General features: G+C 41.7%; 1 protein-coding gene across 1 annotated transcript in view; it reads left to right on the top strand.

Moving 5' to 3' along the window:
- The first annotated feature begins 1,193 nt into the window (after positions 1-1,193).
- The window catches only part of shkbp1 (SH3KBP1 binding protein 1), a 154,027-nt gene continuing 135,123 nt past the window's right edge, over positions 1,194-20,097 (top strand). Inside the window, exons 1-2 of the mRNA XM_034165286.1 lie at positions 1,194-1,342; positions 6,716-6,769. Coding sequence (XP_034021177.1) covers positions 1,287-1,342; positions 6,716-6,769 — 110 coding nt within the window. The 5' untranslated portion in view covers positions 1,194-1,286. The remainder of the gene's footprint in view (positions 1,343-6,715; positions 6,770-20,097) is intronic.

The following is a 20,097-nucleotide window of genomic DNA, read 5'->3' as shown; positions in this document are numbered from 1 at the left end:
CTCTATATAACCCTGATCTCTATATAACTATGATCTCTATATAACCCTGATCTCTATATAACTATGATCTCTATATAACCCTGATATCTATATAACTAATATCTCTATATAACCCTGATCTCTATATAACTATGATCTCTATATAACCCTGATCTCTATATAACTATGATCTCTATATAACCCTGATATCTATATAACTAATATCTCTATATAACCCTGATCTCTATATAACTATGATCTCTATATAACCCTGATCTCTATATAACTATGATCTCTATATAACCCTGATCTCTATATAACTATGATCTCTATATAACCCTGATATCTATATAACTAATATCTCTATATAACCCTGATCTCTATATAACTATGATCTCTATATAACCCTGATCTCTATATAACTATGATCTCTATATAACCCTGATCTCTATATAACTATGATCTCTATATAACCCTGATATCTGATTGGCTCGCAGGTTCTGCAGACGCTTACAGTTTATTAGAACGTCTATGTCAAGTAATAACTGAGCTGATTCTCTTATTTCCTTATTTCTGTTCTCCAGATAATCTCACCTTCATCTGTGTCTGCCATCATTAACTATTTGATTTATTTCCTTTCTTTCATTACTTTGACACTTTCTCTCCTTCTATTCTCACTTACTCACTGGGACAAATACTCAGCTATAAAAATAGTGATTCTTTAATCAAAGTTTATATATATATATATATATATATATATATATATATATATATATATATATATATATATATATAAAATGTACCATATCATGAACAAAAGTGAAAAAGACGGAAGTGGACGGATAACAAAAGTCATGATGGATAATATAGCAAGAGTGGATTTTTTTTTTTTTAAAGTTGCACTGAAAGAGTAAAAGAGCACTTAAGTAGTTACAGGAGAGGTGTTTTTTCTTTGTAATGTGAAAATTTATGACACACAGCTCTGTGAACGTCAGCGTAATATTAAATATTAAATATTAAAGCTCATAGCTCCTAAAGGTCCAAAACGCACAAATGTCTTCAAATACTTCGTCCAACACAAAACTCAACATGTGGCTACACACAAGCCGCTTATTATTATTATTTGAATTCTGCGCTTCATAAACGTGTTTTAATGTGACAGGATCCGGATTCGGGGACCCCCCCCCCCCCTCCCCCTCCCGGTTTTCCGTCCGACCCGTGACAGGAAGTCATCAGTCCAGGACCAGGACCAGGACCAGGACCAGGACATGGAGTGAGGGCGGTGCTGTTCGGAGGACTTTGTGGACATGTTGGGTCCGGCGCGGAGCGGAGACATCATCCACCTGAACGTTGGCGGGAAACGGTGAGCGAGCTAACTGCTATTAGCAGCTTCCATTATCGGACACATCCGGTTCCGCTCTCAGAGCCAGAAAACGCTTCGAAACCGATTCACGACAAGAATCCCGCCTGAAAGCACCAACCCACTTTAGATTCATGGTTCAGCTACAGAAAAAAAAAATGTGGATTTGAACAACTAATAGTACCTAGAACCGTCTTGGGTCCGAAATCAGGTGGGGACGTGGGCGTGTCCATGGGCTCATCCAATGGCAGGGGTCCTCAGCACTGAGGCACCTGAGCCTCCCTCCACAACCTTTGACCCACAGTCATTCCTGCACTCATAAGGTTTCAGGTTAATCCAAAGTCTCGTCTCGGTTCCTGGGACAGGTTCTGGTAGTTCGTGACGTCTTTGAAAACCGTTCAGTTGCAGCTGTACAGAATAGAGGAAAACGTGGAACCCCACCAGAGTTGAGCACATAGACCTGCATTTTATTTCTTGTATTTCTAAGGATGGTAACAGTTCTTTGCCCTCTACAGCTCCAGGGGACGGACAGACAGACGGACTGCTGGGGGTTTTGCGCCATCGTACGCCTGTTTGGTGATGGGTTTTTGGGAAGAGAAACGTATTCAGCATTGAAAATAACCCCTTCCACTCAAAAATATAATTATGGTGTAGGTATACTGATGATGTCCTCCTAATTTTGAGGGGCACATTTGATGAGTTACATCAATTTCTGAATTATGTTAATTCCACCTTAATTCCACCACAGATGATCTTTCTTTCACTATGAATTAGAATTTTTACTCCATTGATATATTTTTTTTTTTTAGATTTCACTATTTATAAGGATGGTAACAATTCTTTGCAATCGACTATTTACCGTAAACCCCTCAGTAGAAACACTTTATTGAGAGCAGACAGTAACCGTCTGCCTCATTTAGGTTGTAACATACCAGTGGGTCAGTTTTTGTGAGTTAGAAGAAACTGTAGTACTATTACTGATTTCATGTCAAAAGCAGCTCTTGTAGCACATCGGTTTGAACAACGTGGTTTTAATAAAATTGATATCATCAAAGCATGGGACAGAGCTCTAAATACTGATCGTGCCTCTTAAGAAGAAATCCAAATCTTCATCTAAATTGTTTTTTTTATACCTGCTATACTCCACTGGCGGGAATAATAAAAACATAATTTACAAAAATATTGGCACGTTCTTAAGAGTGATCCGACACTTAAAGACATCTGTGCCAAGCTGCTCAAATTTATATTCAGACTTGCCCATAATATTTGTCATCGACTGGTTCATTCAGATAGGACCACTCCCTTCTCGACGACTTGGCTCTCGAGTGCACCAAAAGGTTTCTTTAGATGCAGTAATTGTGTGCAGTGTTCTAATTCCACCAATGCAAAGTGCTTCTCTCATCCCTGTACTGGTAAGCAATCTTCCATTTCTTCATTTATCAACTGTAACACTACACGTAGTATACCTCCTAAAATGTCCTTGGGGATTGGCATATATAGGCCAAACAAATGTCAACTCAAATTATGGATAGCTGAACATAAAACAGCAATGTTTCTGTGTAGGCTCTCAGTTGTCCAGGTGGTTTCCATAGTAGAGAAGCTTGAATCTTCGACTGGACTGAGTTGCTTGATGCGAGGACATTTTGCTTCTAATCGCCAAAGCTTCCTCAGCTAAAATTCTTGCTCTGGTAGTCTGACTTCTGTCTTGACTGTTGTAGAGAATAAACAGAAGCCAGCAAAAGCTGGAGTTTTAAACCTAACCAGACCCCTCCTACCAAGAAGCAGACTGCTATAGACTAGTGACTAAACACTAGCTCTAATTAGCACCTATTGTGCTCTAGTTAGCACCCTCCTAATGACAGGGCAGCTGTCCCTCCTAATGATGGGACGGATGCCTCTCCTGATGGCTCCCTTGACAACTCTCCTGATGACGTGAATGACTCATTACCATGAACAAAAGACTGAAACTGCTTTGACCTGAGTACCCCATTGTAAACAGGGGTCAAAGCGTGTCTCAGACCCCCTCCGACCTCATCAGGAGAGTCGTCAAGGGAGCCGGCAGGAGAGGTGTCTGTCCCGTCATTAGGAGGGACAGCTGCCCTGTCATTAGGAGGGTGCTAACTAGAGCACAATAGGTGCTAATTAGAGCTATTGTTTAGTCACTAGCCTATAGCAGTCTGCCTCTCGGTAGGAGGGGTCTGGTTAGGTTTAAAACTCCAGCTTTTGTGGCTTCTGTTTGTTCTTCTCTACAAGAGTCAAGCCAGAAGTCAGACTACCAGAACAAGAATTTTAGCTGAGGAAACTTCTGGGATTTGAAGTGAAACGTCCTCGCGTCAAGCAACCCAGTTCAGTCGAAGATTCAAGCTTCTCTACTATAAAACAGCAATCTGTACTCAGAATCTAACTTACACCATGGCCAGGCATTATAAACAAGCCGGTCATGGCTCTCCAGCATCTTTAAAATTGTGGGGGATTGAGAAAATTACAGTTCCACCCAGAGGAGGTGACATCATTAAAAACTTTTATGTAGAGAAGCATTTTGGATTTATAGTTAGGGCACTTTGGAACTATTTGGTTTGAATGAAGAATTGAACTTTACTTGTTTTCTTTAACACTAATATTTATGGTTTTTACTCTGGGTTATTGTCATTTTGTTTCTTTTTTAATTGGGACAGTGTGTCTCTAATTATCAAATCAAATCAATTTTATTTATATAGCGCCAAAGGCGCTTTATATTGTAAGGCAAAGCCATACAATAATTACGCAAAAACCCCAACGGTCAAAACGACCCCCTGTGAGCAAGCACTTGGCGACAGTGGGAAGGAAAAACTCCCTTTTAACAGGAAGAAACCTCCAGCAGAACCAGGCTCAGGGAGGGGCAGTCTTCTGCTGGGACTGGTTGGGGCTGAGGGAGAGAACCAGGAAAAAGACATGCTGTGGAGGGGAGCAGAGATCAATCACTAATGATTAAATGCAGAGTGGTGCATACAGAGCAAAAAGAGAAAGAAGCAGTGCATCATGGGAACCCCCCAGCAGTCTACGTCTATAGCAGCATAACTAAGGGATGGTTCAGGGTCACCTGATCCAGCCTTAACTATAAGCTTTAGCAAAAAGGAAAGTTTTAAGCCTAATCTTAAAAGTAGAGAGGGTATCTGTCTCCCTGATCTGAATTGGGAGCTGGTTCCACAGGAGAGGAGCCTGAAAGCTGAAGGCTCTGCCTCCCATTCTACTCTTACAAACCCTAGGAACTACAAGTAAGCCTGCAGTCTGAGAGCGAAGCGCTCTATTGGGGTGATATGGTACTACGAGGTCCCTAAGATAAGATGGGACCTGATTATTCAAAACCTTATAAGTAAGAAGAAGAATTTTAAATTCTATTCTAGAATTAACAGGAAGCCAATGAAGAGAGGCCAATATGGGTGAGATATGCTCTCTCCTGCTAGTCCCCGTCAGTACTCTAGCTGCAGCATTTTGAATTAACTGAAGACTTTTCAGGGAACTTTTAGGACAACCTGATAATAATGAATTACAATAGTCCAGCCTAGAGGAAATAAATGCATGAATTAGTTTTTCAGCATCACTCAGACAAGACCTTTCTGATTTTAGAGATATTGCGTAAATGCAAAAAAGCAGTCCGACATATTTGTTTAATATGCGCTTTGAATGACATATCCTGATCAAAAATGACTCCAAGATTTCTCACAGTATTACTAGAGGTCAGGGTAATGCCATCCAGAGTAAGGATCTGGTTAGACACCATGTTTCTAAGATTTGTGGGGCCAAGTACAATAACTTCAGTTTTATGAGTTTAAAAGCAGGAATTAGAGGTCATCCATGTCTTTATGTCTGTAAGACAATCCTGCAGTTTAGCTAATTGGTGTGTGTCCTCTGGCTTCATGGATAGATAAAGCTGGGTATCATCTGCGTAACAATGAAAATTTAAGCAATACCGTCTAATAATACTACCTAAGGGAAGCATGTATAAAGTGAATAAAATTGGTCCTAGCACAGAACCTTGTGGAACTCCATAATTAACCTTAGTCCATGAAGAAGATTCCCCATTTACATGAACAAATTGTAATCTATTAGATAAATATGATTCAAACCACCGCAGCGCAGTGCCTTTAATACCTATGGCATGCTCTAATCTCTGTAATAAAATTTTATGGTCAACAGTATCAAAAGCAGCACTGAGGTCTAACAGAACAAGCACAGAGATGAGTCCACTGTCTGAGGCCATAAGAAGATCATTTGTAAGCTTCACTAATGCTGTTTCTGTACTATGATGAATTCTAAACCCTGACTGAAACTCTTCAAATAGACCATTCCTCTGCAGATGATCAGTTATAATTATGAACTAATTATAAATTAAGTGAATGCCTTGATTGACGGATGGTCACACCCCTTTTACGCATTATGACACCTGGCTCCTGTTTTATATTTAGGCTGCACCATCCAGGTCTTTTCAGGACTCTGGTGAAGATGTGATTTGCACATCGAAACATTAGTCTTTATCTATGTTTTCAGCACCTTATTAAACTTTTCAGGACCTACTTCTGTGTTGCACCAGCTGCTTTCCTTTTCTACAAGTCAGTCCTACCTGGTTGTACTGGATTTTTTGTGCTGTACAGAAGTGCGGAGAACTCTCCTTTTTTGTTACTCCTTAGAACCTGTCTGAACTTCTAAATCCTTCATGACACAGCACATTGATCTGTGATCAAGAACTGATCTTTTCTATAGACCCTGTCGTTGTGCTGGACTCTGGTTCCAGCAGCTCATAGTCCCTGACTGTTCCCACTGTCCAGAACCAGTACTAGATCCATGAGGACCACCCTAACAGACCCGGTGTCACCGCCTGAACGGTCGCCCTAAAAATTGGTCTTCCTCAGAAAAGGCGGCAGAAGCAATCAGAGTCAAACGAGCTGCTAGCTGATGCGTTCATGGCGCGTCGGACATTTCAAAGTGTCGCGGAATTTCGCCTTGTTTCTGCTTAAAACTGACTTTAGAATGATTTAAGAGGTTTTATCTTTATCATGTGATGGTTAATAATCACATTAATCCATTTGATTGCTTTGGGTGAAGAGACTCCGTCTCAGATGTGCTGCTGTGGTCATAAATGACGCATCCGCAGATGCAAAAGGCGGGCCGATTTTTAGGGGCGGACCATTAAGTCTGCGACACCGGACAAGGTGAACTGAGCAGGGTGACCATGTGAGAAGAATCCGGTCCTGATTATGATCTTGCTCCGTTCACTCAGACAGCATCCAGCTTTCTAGACCTCAGTGAAGCTGCGACTTTGGGGTTTGAACTGTTCCTGGTTTTGGCTCTTGTTCTGCCTGATGTGTCTTAATGAGGTGAGGTGTGTTTGTTTCACAGGTTCAGTACATCCCGGCAGACCCTGACCTGGATTCCGGACTCCTTTTTCTGCAGGTGGGTGAAGAAAACGTGTGTGCTTTATCTGACTGAAGGCCTGAAACACATTCAAAAACTTTGAGATGGAGGGAGTTTATTCTAAATATCAGGACTAAATCATCACTTTTACAGCCAGGTTCCTTCAGGGGATGAACACATGAATGTTTCCACGTCCCTGAATCTCTCTCAGACTTCATCAATCATTAAGAAATACAAACGGTCTGGGATTGTGTAGGAAATCCACGTCAAGTAGGCAGTTCTCAAAAACTGAGTGACCATTCTGGAAGAAGACTGGTGAGGGAATGTGAGGGGTTAATGTGAGACATTATTGTAAAGTGCTTTGAGCTTCTGATGCAGATGGAAAAGCACTATATAAATACAGTCCATTTACCCTTTACTGGTGAGGGAAGCCACCAAGACGCCCACTCAGCTATGAAGGAGGGAGAGACTTCTGTGGCTGTGAGTGAAGAAACTCCACATCCACAGCTTCATGTTGGAGCAGAAACGGAATGTAAAACAGGAAGACAGATCATATCTAGGCTCAGGTTTCCCATGTGCCTTCTGGCAAACAGCAGCTGAAATTTCACATATTCTTTTTAAGAAAATTCTCTTCTGTTCTACTTCATCATGAAACTGTAGAACTGCTGATGGAACAGACAGAAGTTGAACTTTGCACAGTTTCTCCACTCACATCCACAGAAGCCTGGAACTCCTTTAGAGCTGTCTGGACGTCTGGGCATCTGGACCTCTGGGCATCTGGATGTTTGGACCTCTGGACGTCTGTGCCTCTGGGCATTCTGACGTCTGGACCTCTGGGCATGTGGATGCCTGGACCTCTGGGCGTTTGGATCTCTGGGCGTCCGGATCTCTGGGCGTCTGGATCTCTGGACATCTGGACCTCTGGGTGTTCAGACCTCTGGGCATTTGGACCTCTGGGCATCTGTACCTCTGGGCGTTTGGACGTCTGGGCATCTGGGCGTGTGGATGCCTGGACCTCTGGAACTCTGGACTGTTACACCCTGGCTCTTGGAGTGCAACGTAATGGAAGACAAAACTAAGCAAAAGGTTAAACAAATTTATTGTCACAAAAATCTAGGGGAATTAACAACAAACATAATGAGGGTAAAAAGAAGAAAAAGATTGGAGCTGCTGCTGTCTTGTTGCCAGGTGGAGTGTGAGCGACCAAGGGCAGGTTCAAGGCAGGCTTTTATGTGCTCCAGGACTCTGCAGGTTGGAAAACCTGGAAACTGGAGCAAACAATTACTCTCCCACATAACACCCCCTCCCATAAGCACATTGATTTTTATCAACATGCAACATCATACAAACAAACTTACAACCTGGATAGAGCATCAGCCAAGATGTTACCACATCCTCGGATGTAGCTGATGTCCAGTGAGAAGCCCTGCAAAAACAGGCTCCATCTCATGAGGCGTTGGTTCATGTTCTTCATACATCCCAGAGCCACCAGTGGATTGTGGTCAGTATGAACCACGACAGGCCAACTGGAAGAGACATATATTTAAAAATGCTCGAGGGCAAGGATCAGAGCTAAGGCCTCCTTTTCCATAGTGGAGTATCTGCACTGATGGACATTAAATTTTCTTGAAAAATAGCAGACAGGATGTTCTGCTCCAGCTCTATCCTGTAGGAGGACAGCTCCAGCACCAACCTCACTGGTATCCACTGCTAGTTTAAAGGGCTGACTAAAGTCAGGAGCAGCCAAGACTGGAGCAGTGGCCAACAAAGCCTTCAGATTGTCAAATGCTACCTGACAGTCTTGGGACCAAATAAAAGCAACTTAAGGACTAAGTAGGTTAGTGAGTGGAGAAGCAACCATAGCAAAATTTTTGCAAAAACTGCTATAATACCCTGCCATGCCTAAAAATCGCTTAAGGTCACGTCTAGTAGTGGGAACAGTGTAGTTTACAATGGCTTTGATTGTAGCGCCAACAGGACACATCGTTCCACAGCCCACAGTTTTACCCAAAGTGTGGTTTGGGCAGGCTACTGTGACCTACACAGTAGCCTGCCCAAACTCACACTTTGCAAGATTTAGTGTTAAATTGGCAGCTACTAGTCCTGAAAAAACATCAAGTCTTGACAGATGGTCAGACCAAGAGGAACTACAGATGACCAAGTCATCCAAGTAGGCCTCACAACCATCAGCACCTTTCAGAATTGTATTGACAAGACGCTGAAAAGTGGCTGGTGCATTCCTCATACCAAAGGCCATGACAGTATATCAACAAAAATCATCTGGAGTAACAAAGGCCGAGATCTCACATGCCCTGGCAGTCAACGGAACCTGCCAATAGCCTTTTAAAAGATCTAATTTAGAGACAAAAATGGCAGAACCTACCCTGTCAATACAGTCATCAAGGCGAGGTAACAGGAAGCAATCAGGCTTAGTGACAGCATTCACTTTTCTGAAATCAGTACAAAACCGAGGTGACTCCATGGACTGGAACTGGGCCGGGCAATACCATGGTGCAGCATATAATGTACCTCTTTTTTCATCATCTGGCACGTCTCAGGATTCACTCTGTAGGGGTGTTGCTTTATGGGAACTGCATCATCAACATCAGTGTCATGGTGCAACACACTGGTACAGGTGGGAACATCTGAGAAGAGTTCAGTATGCCTGCGAATAATGGCCACAATGTCGGCATGCTTGTCACAGTCTAAATAGGAAAGATGAACATCCAGGCTTGACAGTAACTCAGAGTTTGACAATCTTCTTTCAGGAACATATTTTTTTCCCAACCACACCAACTGTATCCTCCTGTTCTGACCCTGTGGTAGTCAGCACAGCAACAGATTTCTGACCGGACAGGACATCGTTCCTGTTAAAATAAGGCTTAAGAAGATTAATATGGCACAAATGTACTTTCCTCTTCCTATCAGGGGTCTTGACCAAATAAACAGTATCACTGACTTTCTACTCAATGTCAAGAGGTTTACTTTATCCCCTGGGGAAAACACTGTATTTAGCTTTCTTGACAAATCTGTTTCATCTTTCCTTGAGCCTTCTCCAGGTTTGCCTTGGCAAGCTCACATGCCCTCTGGAGTCTGGATCTGAAACTGCACACAAACTGCAAGAGACCAGACTGAGCAGATGAGTCCTCTATCCATCTCTCTTTCAAATAAAATCAATTTTATTTATATAGCGCCAAATCACAAGAAACAAACAAGTGGCCCAAGCCACTTTATATTGTAAGGCAAAAGCCATACAATAATTACAGAAAAACCCCAACGGTCAAAACGACCCCCTGTGAGCAAGCACTTGGCGACAGTGGGAAGGAAAAAAAAGCTGGGTATCATCTGCGTAACAATGAAAATTTAAGCAATGCTGTCTAATAATACTGCCTAAGGGAAGCATGTATAAAGTGAATAAAATTGGTCCTAGCACAGAACCTTGTGGAACTCCATAATTAACCTTAGTCTGTGAAGAAGATTCCCCTTTTACATGAACAAATTGTAATCTATTAGATAAATATGATTCAAACCACTGCAGCGCAGTGCCTTTAATACCTATGGCATGCTCTAATCTCTGTAATAAAATTTTATGGTCAACAGTATCAGAAGCAGCACTGAGGTCTAACAGAACAAGCACAGAGATGAGTCCACTGTCTGAGGCCATAAGAAGATCATTTGTAACCTTCACTAATGCTGTTTCTGTACTATGATGAATTCTAAACCCTGACTGAAACGCTTCAAATAGACCATTCCTCTGCAGATGATCAGTTAGCTGTTTTACAACTACCCTTTCAAGAATTTTTGAGAGAAAAGGAAGGTTGGAGATTGGCCTATAATTAGATAAGATAGCTGGGTCAAGTGATGGCTTTTTAAGTAATGTTTTAATTACTGCCACCTTAAAAGCCTGTGGTACATAGCCAATTAATAAAGACAGATTGATCATATTTAAGATCGAAGCATTAATTAACGGTAGGGCTTCCTTGAGCAGCCTGGTAGGAATGGGGTCTAATAGACATGTTGATGGTTTGGAGGAAGTAACTAATGAAAATAACTCAGACAGAGCAATCGGAGAGAAAGAGTCTAACCAAATACCGGCATCACTGAAAGCAGCCAAAGATAACGATATGTCTTTGGGATGGTTATGAGTAATTTTTTCTCTAATAGTTAAAATTTTATTAGCAAAGAAAGTCATGAAGTCATTACTAGTTAAAGTTAAAGGAATACTCGGCTCAATAGAGCTCTGACTCTTTGTCAGCCTGGCTACAGTGCTGAAAAGAAACCTGGGGTTGTTCTTATTTTCTTCAATTAGTGATGAGTAGTAAGATGTCCTAGCTTTACGGAGGGCTTTTTTTTATAGCACAACAGACTTTTTCCAGGCTAAGTGAAGATCTTCTAAATTAGTGAGACGCCATTTCCTCTCCAACTTACGGGTTATCTGCTTTAAGCTGCGATTTTGTGAGTTATACCACGGAGTCAGGCACTTCTGATTTAAGGCTCTCTTTTTCAGAGGAGCTACAGCATCCAAAGTTGTCCTCAATGAGGATATAAAACTATTGACGAGATACTCTATCTCACTTACAGAGTTTAGGTAGCTACTCTGCACTGTGTTGGTATATGGCATTGAAGAACATAACAAAGAAGGAATCATATCCTTAAACCTAGTTACAGCGCTTTCTGAAAGACTTCTACTGTAATGAAACTTATTCCCCACTGCTGGGTAGTCCATCAGAGTAAATGTAAATGTTATTAAGAAATGATCAGACAGAAGGGAGTTTTCAGGGAATACTGTTAAGTCTTCAATTTCCATACCATAAGTCAGAACAAGATCTAAGGTATGATTAAAGTGGTGGGTGGACTCATTTACATTTTGAGCAAAGCCAATCGAGTCTAACAATAGATTAAATGCAGTGTTGAGACTGTCATTCTCAGCATCTGTGTGGATGTTAAAATCGCCCACTATAATTATCTTATCTGAGCTAAGCACTAAGTCAGACAAAAGGTCTGAAAATTCACAGAGAAACTCACAGTAACGACCAGGAGGATGATAGATAACAACAAATAAAACTGGTTTTTGGGACTTCCAATTTGGATGGACAAGACTAAGAGACAAGCTTTCAAATGAATTAAAGCTCTGTCTGGGTTTTTGGTTAATTAATAAGCTGGAGTGGAAGATTGCTGCTAATCCTCCGCCTCAGCCCGTGCTACGAGCGTTCTGGCAGTTAGTGTGACTCGGGGGTGTTGACTCATTTAAACTAACATATTCATCCTGCTGTAACCAGGTTTCTGTAAGGCAGAATAAATCAATATGTTGATCAATTATTATATCATTTACTAACAGGGACTTACAAGAGAGAGATCTAATGTTTAATAGACCACATTTAACTGTTTTAGTCTGTGGTGCACTTGAAGGTGCTATATTATTTTTTCTTTTTGAATTTTTATGCTTAAATAGATTTTTACTGGTTGTTGGTGGTCTGGGAGCAGGCACCGTCTCTACAGGGATGGGGTAATGAGGGGATGGCAGGGGGAGAGAAGCTGCAGAGAGGTGTGTAAGACTACAACTCTGCTTCCTGATCCCAACCCTGGATAGTCACGGTTTGGAGGATTTAAGAAAATTGGCCAGATTTCTAGAAATGAGAGCTGCTCCATCCAAAGTGGGATGGATGCCGTCTCTCCTAACAAGACCAGGTTTTCCCCAGAAGCTTTGCCAATTATCTATGAAGCCCACCTCATTTTTTGGACACCACTCAGACAGCCAGCAATTCAAGGAGAACATGCGGCTAAACATGTCACTCCTGGTCCGATTGGGGAGGGGCCCAGAGAAAACTACAGAGTCCGACATTGTTTTTGCAAAGTTACACACCGATTCAATGTTAATTTTAGTGACCTCTGATTGGCATAACCGGGTGTCATTACTGCCGACATGAATTACAATCTTACCAAATTTACGCTTAGCCTTAGCCAGCAGTTTCAAATTTCCTTCAATGTCGCCTGCTCTGGCCCCCGGAAGACAGTTGACTATGGTTGCTGGTGTCGCTAACTTCACATTTCTCAAAACAGAGTCGCCAATAACCAGAGTTTGATCCTCGGCGGGTGTGTCGCCAAGTGGGGAAAAACAGTTAGAAATGTGAACGGGTTGGCGGTGTACACGGGGCTTCTGTTTAGGGCTACGCTTCCTCCTCACAGTCACCCAGTCGGCCTGCTTTCCCGGCTGCTGGGGATCTGCCGGGAGGGAACTAACGGCGGCTAAGCTACCTTGGTCCACACCAACTACAGGGGCCTGGCTAGCTGTAGAATTTTCCAAGGTGCGGAGCCGAGTCTCCAATTTGCCCAGCCTGGCCTTCAAAGCTATGAATAAGCTACACTTATTACAAGTACCATTACTGCTAAAGGAGGCCGAGGAATAACTAAACATTTCACACCCAGAGCAGAAAAGTGCGGGAGAGACAGGAGAAGCCGCCATGCTAAACCGGCTAAGAGCTAGTAGCTGTGCTAAGCTAGCGGATTCCTAAAAACACGCAAAGTGAATAATGTGTAAATAATTTAGAGGTGATTCAGCAGAAGGAGTGCTTTAGTTAAGGAACGTGAAGATTACACGGTGAAACAAATTGTTATCTAGTTAACTAGATCAATCTAACTGCGCAGATTAAACAGCTAACAGATACAGAAAAACACCGCTGTGCTCCGGAACAGGAAGTGATACAATACCGCAGTGAGAGCCAACCACCAGTAGAGGTAGTAGTCTATACATTAGTGATTGATCATTAGATCAATGCAGAGTGGTGCATACAGAGCAAAAAGAGAAAGAAACAGTGCATCATGGGAACCCCCCAGCAGTCTACGTCTATAGCAGCATAACTAAGGGATGGTTCAGGGTCACCTGATCCAGCCCTAACTATAAGCTTTAGCAAAAAGGAAAGTTTTAAGCCTAATCTTAAAAGTAGAGAGGGTGTCTGTCTCCCTGATCTGAATTGGGAGCTGGTTCCACAGGAGAGGAGCCTGAAAGCTGAATGTGGCAGTTACACTCCCACCAAATCTCACAACCTTTATGTGGGATTTCCATAAACTAAACTGACACTTAACTTTGAACATGAAACAAACTCAAAGGTTACTCTGCTTCAAGTAAAACAATAACCTTATGTACAGGTCGGTCAAGTGAAACTGTTTTAGTCATGTGTTTACCATGTCTGTCAAGTGTACTCTCACTGATCAAAAGCCCAACCTTTCTCACTTTTCCATCTTCTCCAGGGTAAACCTCTATGACTTTGGCTAGTTTCCATTCATTGCGTAGAGCAAGATTTTCTTTTAGTAGAACAATGTAATTAATCTTTAAGTCTCTCTTAGACACATTCCACTTCTGTCTCGATTCCAAGTTGAGTAAGTACTCCTTTCTCCATCTGATCCAAAATTCATTCACCAAGTACTGCACTCTTCGCCATCTCCTTTGTAGGTACAGGTCTTCTTTAATAAACTGCCCTGGTGGAGGTTGAATAATGGTAGACTTCATTGTCAGAATATGATTAGGTGTTAATGGTTCGGGTCCAGTGGGATCATTTAGATGTTCTGCAGAGAGTGGCCTGCTGTTATTAATTGCCATAACCTCGTACAAGAATGTTCTCAACGATGTTGTGTCTAATCTTCTTGCTGATTGGTCGAGGATAACAGAAAGAACACTCCTTATTGTCCTTGTCTGTCTTTCCCATGCTCCTCCCATATGACTCGCTGATGGGGGATTCATGAGGAATTCACATCCAAACGCTTTGATTTTTTCTTGATCCATGTCTTTCATCAACTTTGCAGACTCTCTCTGAGCTCCAACAAAATTGGTTCCCTTGTGACATCTCAGCTGACGAACATTTCCTCTGATGGCAATAAACGTTCGTAGAGCATTCATAAATGCGTCTGTACTTAGGTCATCTACCACTTCTATGTGGATTGCTCGTGAACATAGACAAGTTAGTATCAATCCATATCTCTTCAGCTCTTTACGTCTATCCTCAACATAAATTGGTCCAAAACAATCTATTCCAACATATGTAAAAGGTGGAGTTGGTTCTGTTCTGTCAGATGGTAAATCTCCCATCTTCTGTACTTCAGTACTTCTTCTGTACTTACGACACTTGACACATTTGTAGATGTGAGACAAGACTGCACTGCTACATCCAAGGATCCACAGTCCATTAGCTCGCAGTTTGTTAGTCGTCATTCCACGTCCTTGATGCTGAACTTTCTCATGAAAATGTCTGATAAGTAGTGTAGAGATATGACTGTTTCTTGGTAGTATTGCCGGATGTTTCACATGCAGATTGAGTACAGCATGACTCCAACTCTGAGTATTCCTTCTTCATCCAAAAATGGACTCAGTTTATACAACTTACTGTCTTTGGTCTTTGCAAGTGTTTTTTTTGCTTTCAAACTCTTTATCTCCTCTGAGAATGCTTTTGTCTGAATCAGCTTGATGACTACTAGCTCAGCTTCCTTCCTTTCTTCCAAACTTGTATTCATGGCATTTCGTGTCATACCTTTGTATTTTTTGATCTTTCGCCTCAGCCTTGCTATAGCTTTGATTAGTCTGGACCAATCTGAAAATTTCTCGAAGCGATCTAGCATTGTCCTCTGTTCCTTTGCTTGGGTGTTGCATACAAATGCTTTCCGTAGTTCGGGATCATCTTCTCTAATCTCTCCCACCTTGATATCTCTTTCAGGTAGTCTGCTTTGCCAAAGAAACTTTGGTCCTATGAACCAATTAGATGACTTCATTTGCTCTGCAGTTAGACCGCGAGAAGCATGATCTGCAGGATTGTCTTCTGAAGCGATGTGAGCCAATTGTTCTGGGGTTGTACTTGACTTGATCCTCTGTATGCGATTAGCTACAAACACTTGAAATCTTCTGGCATCATTATTTATGTAGCTAAGGACGACTGTGGAATCTGTCCAGAAGAACTCTTGTAGGTCTTGAATTTCCAGTTCAGCTCGTAGTAGATCACTCACTCTGACTGCAACAACTGCCACTGAAAGTTCAAGTCTTGGAATAGTCAGGATGCTGTTCGGTGTGACTCTTGACTTGCCCATTAGTAGACAACAGTGGACTTGGTCTTGTTGATTAATGACTCGCAAATAAGTACATTCGCTGTATCCTGAAATGCTGGCATCTGCAAACTGATGTAGCTCATATTTTTTGACTTGTCCAAAATCTGGGGGAATGATACATCTCTTGATTTGTACATCAGCTAGTCTTGGCAGATCTTTGATCCATGCCTCCCACTGTGGCTTCAGATGCTCTGAAAGTTCTTGATCCCAACCCATTTTGTCTCTGCACATTTGCTGGAGTATCTGCTTGCCAAGGAGGACAAACGGTGCAATGAAGCCTAGGGGATCGTAGATTGAGGCAACCGTGGAAAGAACACCTCTTCTTGTTAGCGGATTAGCTTTGACTTGGACTCTGAATTTGAATGAGTCAGATGTAATGCACCATTCAACTCCGAGAGCTCTTTCGATGTGTGGCAGACTTAGAGACATGTCTTGATTTTTAACTATTGCACGCTCTTCTTCTGGAATTGTTGACATAACCTTTTCACAATTTGACACAAATTTGTGGAGTCTTAACCTTCCCATGGCACATAGCTCTCTTGAGTCTTTCACAAGCTGGATAGCTTCACTTTCTGTTGAAACACTTGCTAAGCCATCATCGACATAGAAATTTGTTTGAATAAAGCGGATGGCATTCTCATTGAACAGACTTTGTCCTTGTGCTGCTAGATGTTTCAAGCCAAAGTTGGCGCAGCCAGGGGATGATGCCGCTCCAAACAAATGGACCTTCATTTGGTAGACTGATGGTTTTGTGTCTAGGTTTTCTTGCTCCCACCATAAAAAGCGTAGGTATTCCTGATCTTCTTCTTTTACATAGAACTGGTGAAACATTCGCTCGATGTCACACATGAATGCGATTGACCCTTTGCGAAAGCGACAAAGAACTCCGACCAATGTGTTTGTCAAATCTGCACCAGTCAACAGATGGTCGTTGAGGGATGTGTCTTGATACTTGGCCGAACAGTCGAACTCCACTCGGATTTTCCCTGGTTTGTGTGGGTGATAGACCCCATGGTGTGGGATATACCACACTGGACTGTTGTCTAATTATTCTTCAGAAATCTTTTCTGCATCACCTTGGGAGATTATATCATCCATAAAGTTGATGTAGTCATTGTAGTATGTTTCATCCTTTCTTAATCTCTTCTCCAAACATTTCAAACGATGCATTGCACATATTTTGTTGTCCGGTAACTTAGGTTTTTCATGACGAAATGGCAATGGCATTTCATAGTGACCACTTTCACTCTGTTTGATGCCTTCTCTGAGTTTTGAGAGAAACTTGAGGTCGTCTTGAGACACGTGATTGTCGTCAATAGCCTTCTCTGAGAAATCTAACTCCAGTGCTTTCACAATTTCTGAAGGAGTGACATCCCTTACTTTAGTTCTGTTTACGTAGTGAACTTCACTGTGAAGATCAACAGAAGGATTTAGATCTGGAATAACTTTCCTCACAATGATGCGATGACTGACACCGATGGCATCTCCATAGGTCAGGCATGGACTGCTTTGCCCAACTATGCTCCAGCCGAGATCTGTACGCTGAGCGTAAGGTTCGTCCTCTTCACCTGACACAATTTCTCTTGGAAGTAAGGCTTGAGAGCAGTTATATCCAATTAACAGACCTACTTCACATTCTTGCAAAGGAGCTATTTCTGCTTGGAGATGTCTGAGATGTGGCCAAGCTCTTGCTGTCTCGTTTGTCGGAATGTGATCTTTGTTAGCCGGGATAAACTCTCGTGTGAATGTTGGCGGTAGACTGAGCCTTTTGTTGGAGTAGAAGCCACGTACTTGTAAATCTTTTAGTCTTTGAGACTGGACAACTGTAACCTTTGACGTCATGGTAGACAATTCAAGTTTGACTGATTCTTTAGTGGTGTCTAAAGATTCTGCAACTTCACTAAGAACAAAGGTTGTATCACTTTGAGAGTCCAATAAGGCGTATATGAGAAATTCTTGTGTGGGTTGTGTAATAGATGAAAGCCAAACAGGAATTATTGCTGATGTTTGCATCTTACATCTTTGACGTATGACTCTGTTTGTTGTAGCTGTGGTCGTTGCTTCTTGGGTTTGACCTTGATTTCTTTGGTTTGTTCTTTCAGTATTTGTCTTATTTTGTGGTGACCTTTGTTCTTCTTTGTTACGATCTTCGTGAAGGCAGGTAGGATGTCCTTTGTTGCAGTTATCGCAGACACTTCTGTTGTTACAGTTTTTTGAATGATAGCCATATTTAAGGCAACCAAAACATAGCTTTTCAGTTTGAATAAACGTGACTCTGTCTGTTACAGCCTTTTCCAGAAAGCTCCTGCATTTCTCAAGAGTATGTTTGGGCTTCTTGCAGAACAGACATGTTAAGGCTGTCTTCTCTTGTGAAGTTGTAGCAAATGTTTTAGCTCCAATATTTCTTTGTCTTGTAGCTCTGACTTTATCTGAATTGTCAGGTTCACTTTGCTGCAGCGATTGTAGCGATGTAACAGGGTTACAAGCGATCTTTGCTTTTCTTGTTAGGAATGAAACAAATTGACTGAAAGTGGGAAACGTATTGGTCTCTTCTTCGATTTCGATAACCTTGCGGTTCCAGCTAACTGCGATCCAATCTGGTGACTTGGAAAGAATATTTCTGTTCTCGTTGCAGTCATTTAAGATCTCTAATGACTTGATGTGAGTCATGGCTGCTTCACAACTACGTAGGAAATCTGAAAAGTCTGAGTTCAACACTGTCCTTTGATGTGATTTTGGGCCATGCTTGAAGCTTATCTCTGTAGGCTTTTGCAGTTGAGAATGGATTGCCATATCTTTCATCTAGGATCCTCCACGCAGCAGCATAGGCAGAGTCAGTTCCAAGCAGGAAGTATCCATCCAGTGCACTCTTTGCTTGTCCACTCACATATCTGCGAAGATAGAATATTTTCTCATTTTCTGGAATGTTGTTTTGGTCGATGAGTGTGTTAAATGAGAGCTTCCAATCACTATATCTTAATGGATCTCCACTAAAGATTGATGGTTCAGGGACAGGTATCCTACTAGCATTTAATGCACCTGCTAGAGCTTTAACAAGTTCTGCTGTACCATCATTTACAGGGGTGGTTGCAGCTTGTGTGGTGTTGTGCCTTTGCAGTGTAGGAACAGTTACATGTTCAATGGCTCTTCTTTCTGTTGCTGTTTTTGTTATGACCATCTTTGGCTCTTCTGTTACACTTATTTAATCATACACTTGCATTCTTGCTTGAGCTGCACGTAGATCTTTCACCTTTTCCAAGTGCTGCAACTTTCTTTTTCTTTCGAGTGATCTTTGTAGGGCTGCATACTCTTCCTCTTGTTTAGCTTTAAACTTAGCTTCATCCTCTTCTCTTTGCATTTTCATCTTAAGCTCCTCTGCTTCTCTTTCTAAACAAAGTCTTTTGGTTAAGGCTTCTTGTTCTGCTGCCTTTCTTTTAACTTCAGCTTCGAGTCTTTCGATTTCTATTTGTTCAATTTCTTGTTCTTCTAACACTTTTAGAACAGCTTGACTTGCAGCTGCTTCTGCTGCAGCTTCTTGGTGTCTCACAGAGGATTTACTAGAATGCTCAGAGATGGGTGACTTACAGATAGATGAGTCAAATAGAGAGCCTACATCTGGCCAAACTTGTTCCTCTTCTGTAGGGTTCTCGTCAATATAACTTGTTGTCTTGGATACAATAAACTTGGAGATCTGTATGCAGACATCTACTTTGCGACGTGTTTCTTGATCAGGAGGTGTTAGTTGGCGTAGCTCGTTGTATGCTAGCTGAACATCTGCAGAAAGGCCTGTAACATCACCAATAATATCATTACGCAGGTCCTCAGTTAAGAGTTCTGATTGTGACAGTGGCTGCTTAGCTGATTTTTCACATGTTCTCCATTTTTTTCAAAATTGTAGTTAAATCTCTGTTGAAGCCCTTTAATCCTTTTATCCTGCATTTCCTTCCCTTTCTCTGTTAATGTTTTGACTGTTGTACTTTTCCTTGGTTGAGTCGCAGGTTCTTGTGGGACTTCAGGGTTAGTAACTTCTTCCTCTTCTGTGTTAGGCTTGGGTTGGTCTTGGGTCTGATTTGGTTCAGTCATGTTAAATGTCAAAATTAAATAAATTTGTCAGTAAAATAGTAGTAAAGAGTGTCTCCTTTTTTTTTTTTTTAAACGTCTGATAGTCAATTGTAAGTATGATGAAGTATCAATATAAGTATGAAATAGTCGTAATATTAATGTAACCTTTAACTGTAATAGTATTTAGAATAGAAACCCAAATAGTCTCAAATTAA

This window comes from Thalassophryne amazonica, unplaced genomic scaffold, assembly GCF_902500255.1.
Source record: "Thalassophryne amazonica unplaced genomic scaffold, fThaAma1.1, whole genome shotgun sequence".
In the NCBI taxonomy this organism is placed as follows: domain Eukaryota; kingdom Metazoa; phylum Chordata; class Actinopteri; order Batrachoidiformes; family Batrachoididae; genus Thalassophryne; species Thalassophryne amazonica.
Note: the sequence above shows the minus strand (reverse complement) of the source record. Positions and strands in the feature narration are given on the sequence as shown.